Source organism: Delphinapterus leucas, chromosome 4 (genome assembly GCF_059928025.1).
Source record: "Delphinapterus leucas isolate spDelLeu-1000000601 "Yukka" chromosome 4, BTC_Dleu_Yukka2, whole genome shotgun sequence".
Lineage (NCBI taxonomy): Eukaryota > Metazoa > Chordata > Mammalia > Artiodactyla > Monodontidae > Delphinapterus > Delphinapterus leucas.
The window spans coordinates 87,428,804-87,447,077 of record NC_143132.1 but is presented as its reverse complement, the minus strand read 5'-3'; the positions used below and the strand labels follow the sequence as shown (position 1 = coordinate 87,447,077).

The following is an 18,274-nucleotide window of genomic DNA, read 5'->3' as shown; positions in this document are numbered from 1 at the left end:
ATCTGCACTATGTTTGTTTTCCTGGTTTTCTTTGCCTTATTCCTATTGTAACTTTAAGGTCAGCAGTTTGCAATAAACACAGCTCAATAAATATTAGTTAATAGTTGCGAATATGATCATAGTGATAGCTATGTGAAGTAGAGCAAGTTTAGGTAAAGTTTTAAAAATAAGGCTTCAAACTAGCAATTACAATTAAAACTGTTACTGTCAAGTGTTACTCAAGAACCTTCCAGAAGGGATATCATGTTGAATCCTTCAGAATCTTCTTGTTCACATGTCCCAGGGGATAGACACCAAAAATGTTCTGGGAGCACTGCTGTCTCTGTTTCTTACTATAGCCCAGCTGGCACAGTGGGAATGACATGGATCCTTCTAACAGCTGACAGAACAACATGAAATAAACAAAGGTTCAGCTTGTAAGTTATTCTGCTTGCTTTTGTTGCCCAGAGTCTACAGTCCCCAAAAAATACTCCTGGATTTGGAGCAGCACTGTTGCTACAAACAGTAAAATCAGCAGCTTTTTAATCCCTGTGTAAGTTTATCAAAGCCTGACAGTCGGTAACCAAGGTGAGTAATCTCACTACTCTCAAGAGTAGTGTAATGTGATTCTATAGAAGCTATATGAGGTAACAGGAGGGGTGGGAAAGAAAGGCTGGACTCAAAAATCATAGTTGTTTTTTTTTTGTGGTACGCGGGCCTCTCACTGTTGTGGCCTCTCCCGTTGCGGAGCACAGGCTCCGGACGCGCAGGCTCAGCGGCCATGGCTCACGGGGCCAGCCGTTCCGCGGCATGTGGGATCCTCCCGGACCACGGCACGAACCCGTGTCCCCTGCATCGGCAGGCGGACTCTCAACCACTGCGCCACCAGGGAAGCCCAATCATAGTATTTTTTATAGTATTGATTATGCATAATAGGCTAATTATGACCTAATTTTATGTTCCAATTCTTCAACGATTGGGTGTTTCCATCTGGATTATGGGCACTTTTTGATTTTTTTTTAATCCGAAATCAACAAACATAATGGTAAGTTTAAATATAGGCTTTCCTCATTTGCAGCAACATGGATGGACCTAGAAATTATCATACTAAGTGAAGTAAGCCAGTCAGAGAAAGACAAATATCATATGATATCGTTTATATGTGGAATCTTAAAAAAAAAAAAAAAAGATACAAATGAACTTATTTACAAAACAGAAATAGACCTGTAGACATAGAAAACAAACTTATGGTTACCAAAGGGGAAAGGGTGGGCGGGGTGGGGGGATGGATAATTAGGAGGTTAGGATTAATATATACACACTACTATATATAAAACAGATAACCAACAAGGAACTACTGTATAGCACAGGGAACTATACCCAGTATTTTGCAATAACCTATATAGGAAAAGAATCTGAAAAAGAATGGATAGATGTATATATGAATCACTTTGCTGTACACCTGAAACTAACACAACATTGTAAATCAACTATACTTCAATTTAAAAAAAGATTATAAATATATGGTGCATTTATAACTGTTGCATTCTCAAGTATACCCTAACAGGGAAGGATATCCATTTTGACCAGATATCTGTTAAAAACTAAACATTCTGCTTATTATTTTACATATCTAATGATTAAAATAATTTTCCACAAAATAAAGCCTTTTGTGTAGTCAGTTTAGAGCTGGAAGATGGCATTTATTAGAATCATCTGCAAATGCTGATGATTTTATAATTAATAATTCCTCTGTTTCTCATATTTAAAAAAAAAAACTTTGATATCCTTCCCCTACCACTCAAAAAAAGAACAAAAGAAATACCCTCCCCCACCTACCAACAAAATGAAACAAACCTTATAGACTGTTCCCTGGCTGGAGATACAGAGCACCCTGCAATTAGAATGTGAGTACCTCCTATTAGGTGTGCCAAATGCCTTCTCTTTTGTTTGCAACTGCCTTATTCATATGCCAAAGGGAAGATAAAAGACTTCAAATGAAAAAATTGCAGAACCACCACCCACCACTTCTCAAGCTTTGGAGGTCTAAGCCTAAATGAACTTTGGGGATCCATTCTCCAAGTAGCAACTGGAATGTGTTTGCAGTCATTTTCACCAAAAGTGGGAACAGTTATAGTCCCTGAGTAGAACCCAGGCTCACTTCTCCCTGTATTCCCGGTGCCTGGCTTAGAGTAGGTATCCAATAAATTAGCTGACCAAAGGTTCACCTTTCTTTTGTCATCCACAGTCTGGAGTCCCCTGAATGTACTCCTGGGTCTGGTATACCATGAATCAGTAGATTCAATAAGTAAAATCAGGAGCTCTACCTAAACAGCTAGTGAATGAATGAAACATCTTTTATAAAAACTCCATCTTGACAGAAGTTTGATAAAGTTCTGTGTTGGTGAGGTTTGGATGAAAAAGTGTACTTCCGAACATGTTAGTGAGGGAATGTAAATTGTACAACCTCTGTAATTTGGCAATGACCATTGAAATAAATGCATATATCTTGTGACTCAACAATTCCACTTCCGAGAATTCATCCTGCATAAAAAGCTCTCTCACATATGCACACAGAAGAGGATAGTCATTGCAGTATTCTTCACACTAGCAAAAGATTAGAAATAATGTAAATGTCCATGTATAGAAAACTGGTGAAATAAATTATGGTGTATACATGTAATGGAATTCTGTCTGATGTTTAAATTTAAAAGATAGAATTATACAAACTAACACGGAATGATCTTCAAGATATTATGGTTTAGTGAAAGAAGTCAGGTGCAAGACAATGTGTTCAATATGCTACTGCTTATCTAAATAAACAAAATATAGTGGGGGAAAGGATACAAATATATGCTTTTATTTGAAAAGATGATCTCTAGAAGCTTACAGAAGGAACTGGGGGGCTTCCCTGGTGGCGCAGTGGTTAAGAATCCGCCTGCCAACGAAGGGGACACGGGTTCGAGCCCTGGTCCGGGAAGATCCCACATGCTGTGGAGCAACTAAGCCCGTGCACCACAACTACTGAGCCTGTGCTCTAGAGCCCGCAAGACACAACTACTGAGCCCTTGTGCCATAACTACTGAAGCCTGCGCGCCTAGAGCCTGTGCTCCGCAACAAGAGAAGCCACCGCAACGAGAAGCCCGCGCAGCACAAGGAAGAGTAGCTCCCGCTCGCCGCAACTAGAGAAGCCCGCGCACAGCATCGAAGACCCAACGCAGCCAAAATTAATAAAATAAAAAAACTGGTGAAAGTGGTTCAGTCTGGTGGGAAGAATTGAAGAATTTCAAGGACCGGAGGGAGAGACACTTGCTTTTCACTCTTTTGTACAGTAACTTGCCTACATACAAATGAATTCCATTCTGAGAGCACATTCATAAGTCCAATTTGTTCGTTAAGTCCAACAAAGTTAGCCTAGGTACCCAACTAACACAGTCAGCTATATAGCACTGTACTGTAATAGGTTTATAATACTTTTCACACAAATAATATGTAAAAAACAAACACAAAAAATAAAGAAAGCATTGTTAATCTTACAGTACAGTACTTTGAAAAGTACAGTAGTCCAGTACAACAGCTGGCATCCAGGGGCTGGCATCGAGTGAGCACGCAAGAAGAGTTACTGACTGGAGGAGGGAGAGGAGGTGGGGGATGGTAGAGCTGAAGGATCGTCAGCAATAGGAGACAGAGGGCAAGCTGCACTTTCAGTCATGCCTGACGTTGATGGCACAGGTTCTGGTTCCTTGCTGGATTCAATTCTATCTACCCTCTTGAAAAAACGATCCAGTGACGTCTGGGTATAGCTCTTTTTCTCGCTGTAGGTGACATGGTAGCACTGGATTGCATTCTGAACGACTGTTGCAACCTTCGTGTACCATTCTACGTTCGGGTCCCGTGCCTCAAAAACTAACCGTGCCTCCTCAGATAAAGAAAATCCCCTTGCCATTTCCTGCATCGTGAATCTCTTTGGTTCTTCAGTTACTTCTTCCTCTTGTCTCTCTTTGTCCTTTCTGTGGATGTCCAATTCCTGGCACTTCTTAGCAGTACCAGCTACTTCACTGTTGCTTTCACCCTTGCTTCCGGACATCCTGGGCTTGAAATAAAGATACTGTACTGCTGTACTCTATACAGTACTGTACAGTAAAGTACACAAAAGCACCACCACTTGTAGAAGATGCACGCACATGACAGTGTATGCCAGACACGTGAACTAACTATTGGACATGATTGGACATGCAAATGCATGTTTGAATCTTTTAAAGTTCGCAGGTTGAGGGTTCGTATGTAGGGGACTTACTGTATTGTTTCAGTTTCTAGCCAAGTGTATAGACTATCCACTTAATTTTTAAAACTAAAAATGTTAAAAAGTAAACATCTTAAAATTAGTTTCCAAGGAGAATGCTTTTTAAAACCCACTAGCGTAATGTGAATTGCCATTTATATCAGAAAAACGGGGGGAGGGATATATTTACATAATTACTTGTAGAAGCATAGAACATCTCTGAAGAGGAAAATTGGCAGCTAGGGACACAGGGAGGAGAGAGACATTTCTTTTGCACATTTTTTTTTTTTTTTTTTTTTTGCGGTACGTGGGCCTCTCACTGTTGCGGCCTCTTCCGTTGTGGAGCACAGGCTCCGGACGCGCAGGCTCAGAGGCCATGGATCACGGGCCCAACCGCTCCGCGGCATGTGGGATCTTCCCGGACCGGGGCACGAACCCGTGTCCCCTGCATCGGCAGGCGGACTCTCAACCACTGCGCCACCAGGGAAGCCCTCTTTTTGTACATTTTGATTTATATATATATATATGTAATAAAACTTTACTGAAAGTGTAGAGGAAGTAGAAAGAAAACCTATCTTAGGAAGTAGGAACAGCATGCTTGGTAGTTTCAAATCCTGATTCTTTCAATAGCTGTGTGATATTGGGCAACTTGCTGACACTCTGGGCCTCTTATGCAAAACTCTCATGAGGATGTTGTGTGGATTACATGGAAAATATTATATATAAAGCACGTTTCCTATGATAGCATGTATTAGGAGGTCAGTAATCTATAGTCATTATTATCATATGGCAGATGAAATTCTTCTGATTCCAAAATGGTTTCAATTGTTCTAATGAAGCAATACAGGAGCATGAACTTTGGACTCCATTCACCGTTGCTCCTTGGGCTGTGTAACAGTCCCATAACATGGTGTTGGCACTGTCCTAGATCAGCGGGATGCCCATGAGTTGCCCCAAAGCAACCCAAGGCAGCATAGTACCCCTTTATGGCACCAATCGATTAAATGCTGACATCGTTTACTCGTTGTGATATCTCACAAGAACTATATCAAATGAACAAAGAGATTTTAAAGTGATAATGAAATAGTAAAGACATAAAATCCAGAGAGCATCTAGCACTTCATCTGCTTTACTTCTTTGTCTTTTCAGGATCACATTGTTAATACTATAACAAACCAATTGTTGTGTTATAAAGGTACCAGCTATGATCAAATATAATTTCATTTGCTTCTTTGTATATCTAGGTCATATTATTTGAAATGGTTAGCAGATCTCTTACTATTCTAATGGCAAACAGATGAATCTGACTGATCATATGTCTACTGGTAAAAAATTCTGGACTCCAGATATTCATTCTTTTTTATTTATTTATTTATTATTTTTTTTCTGTACGCGGGCCTCTCACTGTTGTGGCCTCTCCCGCTGCGGAGCACAGGCTCCGGACACACAGGCTCAGCGGCCATGGTTCACGGGCCCAGCCGCTCCGCGGCATGTGGGATCTTCCCGGATCGGGGCACGAACCCGTGTCCCCTGCATCGGCAGGCGGACTCTCAACCACTGCGCTACCAGGGAAGCCCAGATATTCATTCTTTATCTCAGTAGTGCTTGCGTGAGTGTTTTATTTTTGGAATTTCTATAAAAAGAGGAGGGTACTTACGATGACTCTTTAAATATACACAAATCCACACAAAAATGTTTACATTGAAAGTTCTTTTTCATAATTGCTAATGTCATGTATTTTGCAGCATGAAATAATTCTAAACGTACATAAATTTTTGTGTTATTCTTAACAGATGATAATCCCTTGAATGTGTTTCCTAACTTGCATTAATAACAGTTGCAATTCTCTTTTTCAACTCTAAACTTGTTAAAGGCTAAGACAGAGGACAAGAGCAGTAACATTTTGTAATGACTGCTCTGATCTGAATTCTGACAGAGCTGGTAAAAAGAAGGAGCGAGGATGCAGCATCAGGCGCTTTCTGGTGCAGTGTTACAATAATAGAAGACCAGCGACCCAGCGAGGCAAAACCAAGGGTTGCACCGAGTACACAGGAAATTCTTGATGCTCAGAGATTACAAAGGATTTCTGAAAGGGCACTTATTTCTATAGATCTGGATTCAGAGTCAACCACTGAGCGTCTACTGTGGGTAGATGTTTACATACATGTTACTTCAATATCTTTTATTTTTAGGTTGACATACAGAATATGTTGGCTCAGGCGGGAAAACTGCAAGCATTGATTGCTTTGGTATATTATGCCCTTGAGAACTGACATACAGACAATAAACTTGAGTTGTTGTTGTTGTTTGATCTGACTAGCTATCAGTAACAATAATGTAGGCTGAGTCAAGACTTTAGAGAAAATATAGGCTATAGAGGAGAAATATTAATGCAAAAAAAGCTCTCAGATATTTTATACTTTGTAAAATAGATTCTGCTGGGTCAGTATTTTTCTTTTAATGTATATTCCACCAGTTTTCTAATTATGGAAGAATGGAAGAAAACAAGCTGCCGTGGTATAAGTCTTGCCTCAAAGGAAACAATGTCATTATTACCGAGGAAGCACAGTTCCCTTAGGATGCAGAATAGGTTTCCTTTCTCAAAAGTCCCTTCCTCCAGCAACTTAGTGGATTAGGGCCAATAATTTTATTGCCCTATTACATTTTTTGCTGATTAAAATTTATGAAAGGCTTACGTGTGCCCTTTTATCTGCACTAACACGATTAATCCTGACATCAAATGTACTCTGAAGTTCATTTCATTTGAAGTATATTTCAAGTGGTTTATAAAGCAATGTGTCCACTGATACGTTAAGAGAAAAAGCTGACCTGAAATTACAAATGATCTGTTTTCTTTTTTTTTAAAGTGAGGTATAGTTGATTTACAGTATTATCGATATATTAGTTTCAGGTGTTCAAAATAGTGATTTGAAAATTTTTTATAGACTGTAGTCCATTTAAAGTTACTGTAAAATGTTGGCTACATTCATTGTGCTGATCTGTTTTCTAATGTCTTTCCAAATTATCAAATGAAGCAAAACACTTTAAGTAAAAACATCTCACCATGACTTCAGTATTTTCTCAAGCTGTCTCTTTGTGCTGTCAGACTGAAGAGTCCTCAGCACTCCAGTGTGTTCTCTGTGGGAGAGGACAGTCACAGAATCTCAGGCCTCCCTGGAGGCTAGGTGTGTGGTCCTTATTAACCCTGCAGAACTGTTTTGTTTTCTGATGCACTCTGAACTAGTGGGACAAATATTTCACTCTTTTTCAACCCAGATGGTATCTTATTTCCATGGGAGATGTTAGAGATAGTACTGATAAGAGATATCAATATATATAATCTATTTAAATTGCTATGTATGAATTACTATGTGTTTAAATGGTAAATTGATAAAAATGGATTATTGCGTATTATAAACAAAAATAGTATCTCTTCAATATTTAACTATTACCAAAGTAAGTTTTTATATTTTATTCATTTTGCATCTCATCAGCTTTATTAGTCTAACACAATATAAAAACATAGAGTGGAAATAGAATTATTTGGGGGATTTGCTATATATCCACAGTGAGAGCTGTAATCATGGGACCCACAGTTAACATAGAGTACTTGGTGCACTGTGGTAGATGTGTTACGTGCACTGTCTCTGGGGTCAGTAAACTCTTTCTATAAGGGATCCAATAGTAAATGCATCCTCCAGCTTAGTGTGCCACAGGGCCTCTGTAGTAAAACTCAACTCTGCCCTTACAGAGCAAAAGCAGCCATAAATGTGTTCCAGTAAAACTTAGTTTATTATCACAGAAATGTGAATTTCATATATCACAAAATGTTTTTCTTAAAAATATTTAAAAAAAATTTTTAACACAATAATCATTCTTAGCTCACTGGCCATACAAAAACAAAGTGGTGAACTATCTATAGTCAATATCTTGTAATAACTTACAATGGAAGAGAATGTAAAAAACGAATATATATATATTTGTATATATATGTGTAACTTAATCACTTTGCTGTACACCTGAAACTAACACAACATTGTAAATCAACTATATTTCAATAAAATTTTTTGGTAAAAAATTACAATTAAAAACAACAACAACAAAAAACCACACACACACAAAAGCAGGCTGGATTTGGCTCTGGGGCCATAGTTTGCTGACTTCTGCATTATCTCATTGGGTAAACGGAGTTTCTAAATGATCAGGGATACTGAGATTATACTGCTAAGTGAACAGGAAAGGGTTTTCTCACTAGCCTTGTTTCCCACCCTTCTATCACTTTCTGCCGCGCTGCTGGCACTGAGACTGATGGGGTTTCATTCAATTATTCTTAAGGTTAAGAACTACCTATATGTCTAGACTCTAGTCAAACCAATTTAAGAATGGCTATCCAGGCGCATCCCGCGGGCAGCAAGACCCAACGCAGCCATAAATAAATAAATTTATTAAAAAAAAAAACCTAATGGCTCTCAACCCACAAGGGTATATGATTTGGGCATTTTTATAGATCAGGCTGCCTGCAGTGTGGCCAAGAGGCAAGCGACAAGCTGTTGCAGTAATCCAGGGGAGAGATAACGGTCATCTGGACTGGGCTGGTAGACATAGGGGACTAAGCAGACCGTCCTGAGATGTATTTAGGACTAGGTGCTTGCTTGGATGAGGATTGATTACATTGCTTTACACCTGTCTCACAGGATAAAAGAAATTGATGACACTTAAAAAAAATTTTTTTAAGTGATACCTAAATTTAGCTGGGATAGTTTATCATCTTCTTTTAAATATTAATAACCTTTGTTAAAATTTCTGGGTCCTATTGATTTGTACGATTTATTGGTGCCTCCTACCCCAAAGTGGAGCATAACATTTAATTTTTTTCAACATTAGTTAGTTGAAAATACTTTTTCAGAAAAAAAAAACAAACCTTCATTCACTACAATCCAGAACCTTCGGAACTATTGCGTGGGGACACCTCAAATTCCAGATGTTTTCCAGAGGTTTACGTCGCTCTACCGGATTGCCATCGCTCCTCCGCGCGCAGCCGCACCCCTAGGCCCGCCCCCGACTCTTGCCTTCGGCCTTCCTCCTCCCTCTCCTGCTCCCTCCGCCCCACTTTCCCGCCCACTAGGAAAGCCCCGCCCCCCAGTTCCGCAACCCAACTCCTTCCCTCCTTCCGTCGCTTTCCCCTCTCCCCGCCCCCATGGATGCCTTCGATTGGCTAAACTGGCTGTGCCGCGGCAGGGATGCAGCACAGCCTCATTCTGATTGGCTGAAGGGTAGTCGGGCCTCTCGTGATTGGCTGATAAGGGGGAGACAGCAAGTGTGACTGCGCGCCGGGGTGGACGCCGCTTTGTTGCCTGAGGGGGGTGGCAGTGGAAGTTAAGGGAGTCGGGGACCAACGCTTCTCCGGACCCGCAGTCGCGGCCGTTGCAGTCACTTCACCGGGTGGCCTTTAGCGTAGGAGTCGCGTCGATAGCAGCCATGAGCGGCGGGGTGTACGGGGGAGGTGAGTGAGTGCTGCCGATGGAGAGAGCGCGCCTTTTTAGCGCGTGGGGTTTGTAACCGCCGCCCCCAGCCCTCCCCTCTCCTCCCCGGCGGCCCTTCCGGTCTCCCCGTCTCGGGACCCCGGCCTCCCCGCCCCATCTCCGCCCCGCGCTCTGCCCGCCCCTGGACCCCCCCCCCCCCGCCCCCGCCTCAGCGAGTGCCTCAGGCTCCCGGAGTCGCCGCCCTCTGCGGCTCCTGCCAGCTTCGGCCCGCGGAGGAGCCGGCTTTCGAGGGTGCGCGCTGCCTCGGGGCTGGGCGGGCAGCTCCTCTCGGGGGCCCGGCCCGGAGAGCCGCGGCTGGGGTGACCGGCCCCGGGGTTTCCTCTCTCACAGCCGGCTCTGTCGGCGTGTGTGCACTCGCATGTTCTTAAACTTGGGAGGTCCTGGCAGTTCTCCGGCGTGGACGGAAGGTTTCCGCGGCGTCCCGGAGATGGCAGAGCGAGTCCTGAGGAATGGAAATGATTGAAGGAGTGGCACTGATTGAAGGAGTGGCGGTCACTCAGGACTCAGCGTCCGCGCCCCGAGCTCACTCTGCCTCACACCTTTCAGTGACTCTTGCCTATTTATTGACTGTGGATGCTCCGGAGTTACCTGTGGGCGGGTCTGCTCCGGCTTAATTTAGGAACACATGTAATTGAAGGATGGTTACGGTTGGGTGGGCCGCGGTGTAGTGAACGATTACCACGGGCCTGGGGACTACACAGACCGGGGTTAGAATATCAGGCTCACCATTTAGTTAGCTCATTGGCCTTGGGCAGGTTACTTAACTTTTCCCAACTTCAGGCTCCTCTTTTGTGGAATGATGGTTCCTACCCATTGGGGTGGTTGTGAAGGTAAATGGGATAATGCTACACTTGCTGCTCAAAGTATGATCCAAGGATCGGCAGCATCAGCATCACCTGCAAGCTCGTTAGAAATGCAGACTCTTAAGCCCCACTCTAAATCTACTGAGTCAGAGCCTCCGGTTTTGCAAGATACCTAGATGAAGCACTGATGTGTATGATTCATGCTTTGTGTTGTGTTTGATGAGTTAGAGAAGAAAGAGGCAAACCCAAAGTGTTGCTTTTGTTATTGTTGCTTTCTGAAGCGGATGGCATTTTATAGGTAGGAGATGAAAATAAGGTTTTCAAAGGTTTTAGTAGTTTTGGAGTGACGTTTGAGTCCCCACTCAGGTGACACGCTGACCCTCACCCTCTCCTTCTCCATATATGCTTTTGGTTTTGATTTCTCAAATGTGAGATTCAGTAGTTTTCCAGTTTTACTTTTGAGAAAGCCTAGTGGATCTTCATGATTTACTTCTTCCCCATCTGAAGATGTAATCCTGACAGAAAGACCTGATCTATGTACCTTTGCCTTATGGAGGCTGCTGACTCTTTTGACTTTCAGGTTCACTGATCCAAGAACCTAAAGGCTGTCCACTGAGTATTTCCTTACAAGGCATTGTTTAATGTGACTAACATAGAAATGGATACTAATAATGCCAACAGTTAACATTTATTGAGTGCATACTGTGTACCAAGAACTGTTCCAGAGGCTTTTCATGCATTGCGTTTAATACATGCATTAGGTCAGTTAATCCACAACAACCACTGTAGGTGGTACTACTTATCCCCATATTATTAGAGAAAAAAATGAGGTGTAGAAGAGGTTAACCAGCCCAGAGTTACATAACTTTCTAGTAAGTGGGGAGCAGGAAAAGAAAAGGCATTTCAGTAAAACCCTTCCCCATAAAAAAAAAATAAATAAATAAAAAGATTTTGGTTGTTTCTCCATAAGCCATTTTTCAAGTATGGAACCACAACATATTCATGTATGGTTTAGGTATTCAGAATAAACATCCTGTTTCTCATTTGCTTATGTAGAGGAATATATCTTAAAGCCTATTTCACATATAAAGTATATAAAACTCACAAAAATAAGTGTATGATTTTGTGTTTGAGCTACTACTGTATGGCCAGTATTTATAGTGGGTCACATTTTCCAAAGGGTTTACTGTGAAAGGGTTTCCAAATTCTGAGAGTCAAGAGTCTTCTTCAAATTAAAATTCTACTATGTCCAGTTTACCACACTGATTAAGACAGGAAAATAACTGATTTGTTAGATTTTTCTTTTCACACAAAAAAATTTTGAGTGCTTGCTATGTGCAAAGTATAGCTTCTGCCTTCAAGAAACTCGCAGTCTTGTAGGTGAGTCAGTCAAATAAACAGACACCATATTTAATTTATTTTTAGTTGTACATTCCACCCCAGACACACACACACACACACACACACACACACACATTTAAAGAGCTGAAGTTGGAATATTATTGATGGCGTGGCAGAGCTTAATTGGCAGCATGTTTTTCTCCTAGTGGTGCGTGAACTAATAGTGCAGCTTATAGTTTATAGTGTCTTATATGGATGATAAATTCAGTGAAGTATGTTCAATAATGACAATATATAGAAGATACAAAGATAGCACAGACAAAAAAGTTATTAACTCAATGTGGAAGAGTCAAGGGACTTTACAAAGGAGGTTATGAGGATGATGAAAGAAGAATAGAGAGGGACAGCATATGCAGAGTAGACGGTGTGTTTAGGAGACAACATAATCTTCAGTAATGGTAGTGTATGAGGTGGGAGGAGAGACTGCTGCCAGATTATGCTAGGTCTTGAATATCACCTGGGTAGAATAATTTGAATTTTATCTTGGGATGATGGAAAACCACTGAATGATTCTCCCTTTTCTTTTCATTGAAGGATTTATGTACCAAAATGTTCAGTTACAGTTTTGAAAGATAACAGTGCAGCAGTTTGAAAGGTGGATTGAGACGGTAAAGATGGAAGCACAATACCTGTAGGGAGTTGTAATTCCTGGTTGAGATAAGAGCTTGACTCAAGGCAGTGGCAATGGTATTAAAGAAGAAGGGATTTGAGAAATATTTAGCAGAAATATTTGTCAGAACTTGATGAGGGATATGAAATATGAAGGTGTTTAGGAAGATTTTTGCCTCTGATGACTGGAGCCACTACTAACTGTGATAAGCACAGCTGAGATTAGATTAGGCAGGATGGGGACAAGGAGACAGTGCTTCAGGTATGTTGAATTTGAGGTACCAATGGGACATCAGGTGAAAGCAGTGTACAGTAAGAAGTTTGAGATCTGGATCTGGATGAAGGTGAGGGCTTGAGAGAGATTTGAGATTGGAAGTACCACTGTTTAGGTAGAAATTGAGGCTGTAAGAGTGGAGCAGGTTACCTAAGAAAGGGTAAGTTAGAGGAGGGGATGCTAACATGGAGTCCTTGGCCTCCCTAAGGAGTCCATGGATATAACTAACTGAATTTTTTTTTTTTTTTTTGCGGTACACAGGCCTCTCACTGTTGTGGCCTCTCCCGTTGTGGAGCACAGGCTCCAGACGCGCAGGCTCAGCGGCCATGGCTCACGGGCCCAGCTGCTCTGCGGCATGTGGGATCTTCCCGGACCGGGGCACGAACCCGTGTCCCCCGCATCGGCAGGCGGACTCTCAACCACTGCGCCACCAGGGAAGCCCTAACTAACTGAATTTTATTCTAATTAGTTTCTTTTATAGTCTATTTGAAAACATTCTAAGAAGACATTCGTAAGTGTCCTAAGCTGTCTGTATCAGTTTTCTAGGGCTACCATAACAAAGTACCACAGACTGGGTGACTTAAACAACAAAAATTAATTTTTTCACAGTTCTGGAGGCTAGAAGTCTGAGATCAGGTATTGACAGGGTTGTTTTCTTTGGAGGCCTTTCTGCTTGGCTTTCAATGGCCGTCTTCTCCCTGTGTCTTCACATGGTCTTCCCTCTGTACATATCTGTGTCCAAATTTCTTCTTCGTGTAAGGATATCAGTCATTGGATTAGGGCCCACCCTAATGATCTCATTTTAATTTAATCATCTCTTTAAAGACCTTATCTCCAAACACAGTCACATTCTAAGTTACTCGGGGTTAAGACTTCAACATATGAATTTCAGCCTCGAACATTGTCAAAGGGGTCCATGGAACAGAAAAGGTTAAAAGCCCTGGTGCAAGGCAAAAGGTTGATCCTTGAGAACAGGAGTAGAAAATTTTGGTTAACCAAGCAATTAATCCATTTAGTTAGGATACTTCTTTACCCAACATTCTGGTTAATCAAAGTGTTAGAATTTACCAGTTCATGTCATTGGTATACAATACTTACTGTTTGTACCTTAGTTTACATGCTGTGGTGAAAACAAATGCAGTGTTCTGCTTTTAAGGACCTTTTCTTTCAGACAAAATAATTTGGATCAGAGATTGTGTAGAGAAAAGTTGATTACTTTGGGAAATGTAACAAATACAGAAACTTCCTTTCAAACATAGGTGGCTCTTCATTTTATTTCAATAAAAATGAGATCACTATTCTGTAAGGACACCATCTCTCAACTGTGATAATTGTAGTGTAATAATTGATCTTTATTTTTATTTTATTTATTTATTTTTTTAAATATCTTAATTTATTTATTATTTTTTTTTGCGGTACGCGGGCCTCTCACTGTTGTGGCCTCTCCCATTGCGAAGCACAGGCTCCGGACGCGCAGGCTCAGCGGCCATGGCTCACGGGCCCAGCCGCTCCGTGGCATGTGGGATCTTCCCGGACCAGGGCACGAACCCGTGTCCCCTACATCGGCAGGCGGACTCTCAACCACTGCGCCACCAGGGGAGCCCTGATCTTTATTTTTAAAATTTTTTTTTAGTTTTTGAAATACTTTAAACATTAAAAAGTAAAGTATATGTAAGTTTATATATGATACTTCTGTACTCACTACTGAGATTAAATAAATGTAATGTTTTGTCGAATTTGCCTCAGATATTTTACGAAATAAAATTGATATTGTTGAAATCAACAATATAGATAAAATCTATATTGTTGATATAGATTCCTCTTCTCTGCCTCCTTAGAGGTTACCAGAAACCTGAAGTTGGTATGTAATATTCCCCAACCCTATGCATATTTTTATACTTTTATTAAGTGAGTGAATCCATAATGAATTAAGTAGTATCAAAATATGTGTGCATAGTAACTAGCTTTTTAAACTAATTCTTTTGAGATTTATCCATGTTAATACATGTAGATGTAGACCATTCATTTTTTTTCTGTTTTTTTTTTTTTTTTTTTTTTTACGGTACGTGGCCTTTCACTGTTGTGACCTCTCCAGCTGCGGAGCACAGGCTCTGGACGCGCAGGCTTAGCGGCCATGGCTCACAGGCCCAGCCGCTCCGTGGCATGTGGGATCCTCCCGGACTGGGGCACGAACCCGCGTCCCCTGCATCGGCAGGTGGACTCCCAGCCACTGCGCCACCAGGGAAGCCCTAGACCATTCATTTTTAACTGCTATGTAGTATTTCACTCTATGAATAAACTGTAGTTTATTTTCCTACTGAGAGACCATTTAATCTTCCTACCTTTTCCTGTGGCACGCAGTGTGATGACAATAAGTATAATGGCAGCTACCACTTATTGTGCTTATTATGTACCAGGTACTGTTCTAAGTGCTTCCATACTTCTAGCATCCTGCAAGATAAGGGACTATTATGCACATTTTACATATGAGGAAAGTGAGGCAGAGAGGTTAGTAAATCACCTGAGGTTACATAGCCAGTGAACATTCTCTTACATGTCTCCTTGTGATATACGTGAGAGAGTTTCTCTAGAGAAGACATAAGTGTAATTTCTATGTATGCACATTTTCAACTTTAGTAGATATGACTAAATTGCCCATAGTGGTTGTATCAGTTTACAACTTTTTTTTTTTTTTGCGGCACGTGAGCTTCTCTCTAGTTGTGGTGTGCGAGTTCCAGAGCGCGGGTTCCAGGGCTCTGTAGTTTGCGGCACGCAGGCTCTCTAGTTGAGGCTCATGGGCTCAGTAGTTGTGACGCGTGGGCTTAGTTGCCCCGCGGCATGTGGGATCTTAGTTCCCTGATCAAGGATTGAACCTGCATCCCCTGCATTGGAAGGCGGATTCTTTACCACTGGACCACCAGGGAAGTCCCAGTTTACAACTTTACTAGCAAATGTGTAAGAGCTCCTCTTTTTCTACATCTTTGACAATACTTGGTCTTATCAGCCTTACTAATTTTTGTCAATTTAATTGAGCTAAGTAGTATTTCTTTATTATTTTTAATGACTGAGTGAAAAAATCCTTTGAAAAATCAGTGCCTAGAAAACCCAAGTGCTTTGTTTTAGGAGGCGTGCTGCTTTGGGTGAAGTATTTTTAAAGTGTAATTAGAGGCTTTTCTCTGAATTTGAATATGAAAAAAAATACTAGCTTTCTCTCTCAGTATTAAACTTTTATCTCCTACAAATCTGGAAATATGCAAACTTTAATGATACCTTCATTTTAATGATTTTTACCTGGCCTATATTATTATACCTTAAATTCTTATTCTTTAGGTTCCTTATTTTTCTTGGGGTTTTGCTAAGTTTATTCCCTAATTGCATGAAATATCATGTTGATTAACGTATGAAAAAAATGGCATACCTTAGTGTACTGGATAGCTTTCCTTTGCCCCTCCAGATCCACTTTCCACCCATTTCCACCCTCTCTGTGCCCTTAAAGACTGACCCTCGTAGACTGCATCAGTGGACTCTCTTGGCCTCTGGTTTGGCCAATGGTAGGGTAACCATACTTGCTGCTTTGTGTCTGTTGTCCTGGTATAATTATTAATAGGGGCTCCTATCACATTCAGTAGTGGCTCAGTTTGGGTGAGAAATTATAAGATCACGCTAGCCAGTGGTGAGAGAGGTTGGCAAATGTATTAGTCTGGTTCCTTTTCCTCAGGGTCAGCCAAGGCTGATTCCATCCCTCAACTGAAGATCACAGCTCCTGTCCGATGCCCTCCCAATACAGGTCTCTCTCCGGGTTCTGGTTTCTTCAATTCTAAGTGTGGCAACAGATTTCTGTTATTACTAGTCCTAGGGTACCATACTGTCCTTTCTGGTTTTCCTATATTTTGCCTGTATTTTTGTAAGTAGACCCTTTAATAAGTAAACTCTCCTTAAATTGCCTAATTTTAGTGTACCACCTCTTTCCTGATTGAACCTCTACTGATATACTGTGTATGACTTGTTATATTTTAATTAAGTGAATCTTTAAGGTGTATTTAAAACTTGGTTCAAGCTAGTAATAATATGAATATAAGCACATTAAGTACTCTTAATTTTCACATGATACTTGTAAGTCGTTAATGTTAATTATCTTTTCATCTTTTCAGATGAAGTTGGAGCCCTTGTTTTTGACATTGGATCCTATACTGTGAGAGCTGGGTATGCTGGTGAGGACTGTCCCAAGGTAAGTGGAATGGTAGAGTTAATTGGATATGCAAAAGCCATTCATGTAGAGTTAAATTCATGGGGAAATTCTGACTCAAATATGGTAAAAGACATTAGTTGGTGGAAATGACTTCTTGGTAAAAGCAGGTAAAATTTGTAAATAATGTTTTTGACTCTTACAGGTGGATTTCCCTACCGCTATTGGTATGGTGGTAGAAAGAGATGATGGAAGTACCTTGATGGAAATAGATGGTGATAAAGGCAAACAAGGCGGTCCCACCTATTACATAGATACTAATGCCCTGCGTGTTCCGAGGGAGAATACAGAGGCCATTTCACCACTGAAAAATGGGATGGGTACGATGTTTTTTTCTATGGATTTGATTCTAAATGTAGAGTATGCATAGTATATTTTAGATACAAACCAATGGCTTCTTAAAAGTTGAACATCAGCTATTTTTTTGTTGTTTTTATTCCATAAACTGATGTTCCAGGCACTGAGAATACAAAGATGCATAAAACGTGTTTCTTTTCCTCAAGAAACTCATAGGTAGAGGAGATAGATGTGTGTATATGTGTGTGTGTGTATATATATATATACACACGCACATATATATATATATATATATATATAGGATAAGTGCTATAATATAACTATGTTTGATAAGCAGTGGGATTAGAGAGAGGGGTATTTAACTCTATCATTGGGGGTCAGAGATGGTTTTCACAAAGGAGGTAACTTTTGTACTGAATCTTGATCACTGAATAAGAATTAGCCTGACTGACAAGGCTGGGTAAATTAGAGCAACCAGCATGTGTGAAGAGATGGTGTTGTGGAAGAAACTTCCATGTTTAGAAGTGTCATCAATTAAGTATGCCTGTAACAGTAGGTACATTATGGCCAATTGCAGGAAAGGTAGGCAGAGAGCAATCATAAAAGCGCATGTAATGCCAGGAGTATATTAAGCTGGTAACTGAAAGGTAACTCCAAAGGAATTTAAACAGCATTTTATATATAAATGCTCATATGTACCAGCTGGAAAGATTAGTCTAACAGTCCTGTGTAGGCTGGATTGGAGGGAGATACTAGAGATAGGAAGATCAGTTAGGGAGGTGAGTCCAAATGAGAAATGAAGAGGGTTAAAATTTTAATACTGATGGCAGAGATCCTGAG

General features: G+C 40.9%; 1 protein-coding gene across 2 annotated transcripts in view; it reads left to right on the top strand.

The window, feature by feature from the left end:
- The first annotated feature begins 9,576 nt into the window (after positions 1–9,576).
- ACTL6A (actin like 6A) overlaps positions 9,577–18,274 on the top strand; it is a 27,841-nt gene continuing 19,143 nt past the window's right edge. Inside the window, exons 1-3 of one of the 2 annotated variants that reach the window (XM_022571621.3) lie at positions 9,577–9,764; positions 17,043–17,119; positions 17,283–17,457. In XM_022571621.3, the coding sequence (XP_022427329.1) occupies positions 9,740–9,764; positions 17,043–17,119; positions 17,283–17,457 (277 nt within the window). In that variant the 5' untranslated portion in view covers positions 9,577–9,739. Of the gene's footprint in view, positions 9,765–13,152; positions 15,847–17,042; positions 17,120–17,282; positions 17,458–18,274 lie in introns of those variants that run through there. The other variant, XM_089910812.1, reaches the window with a different exon arrangement.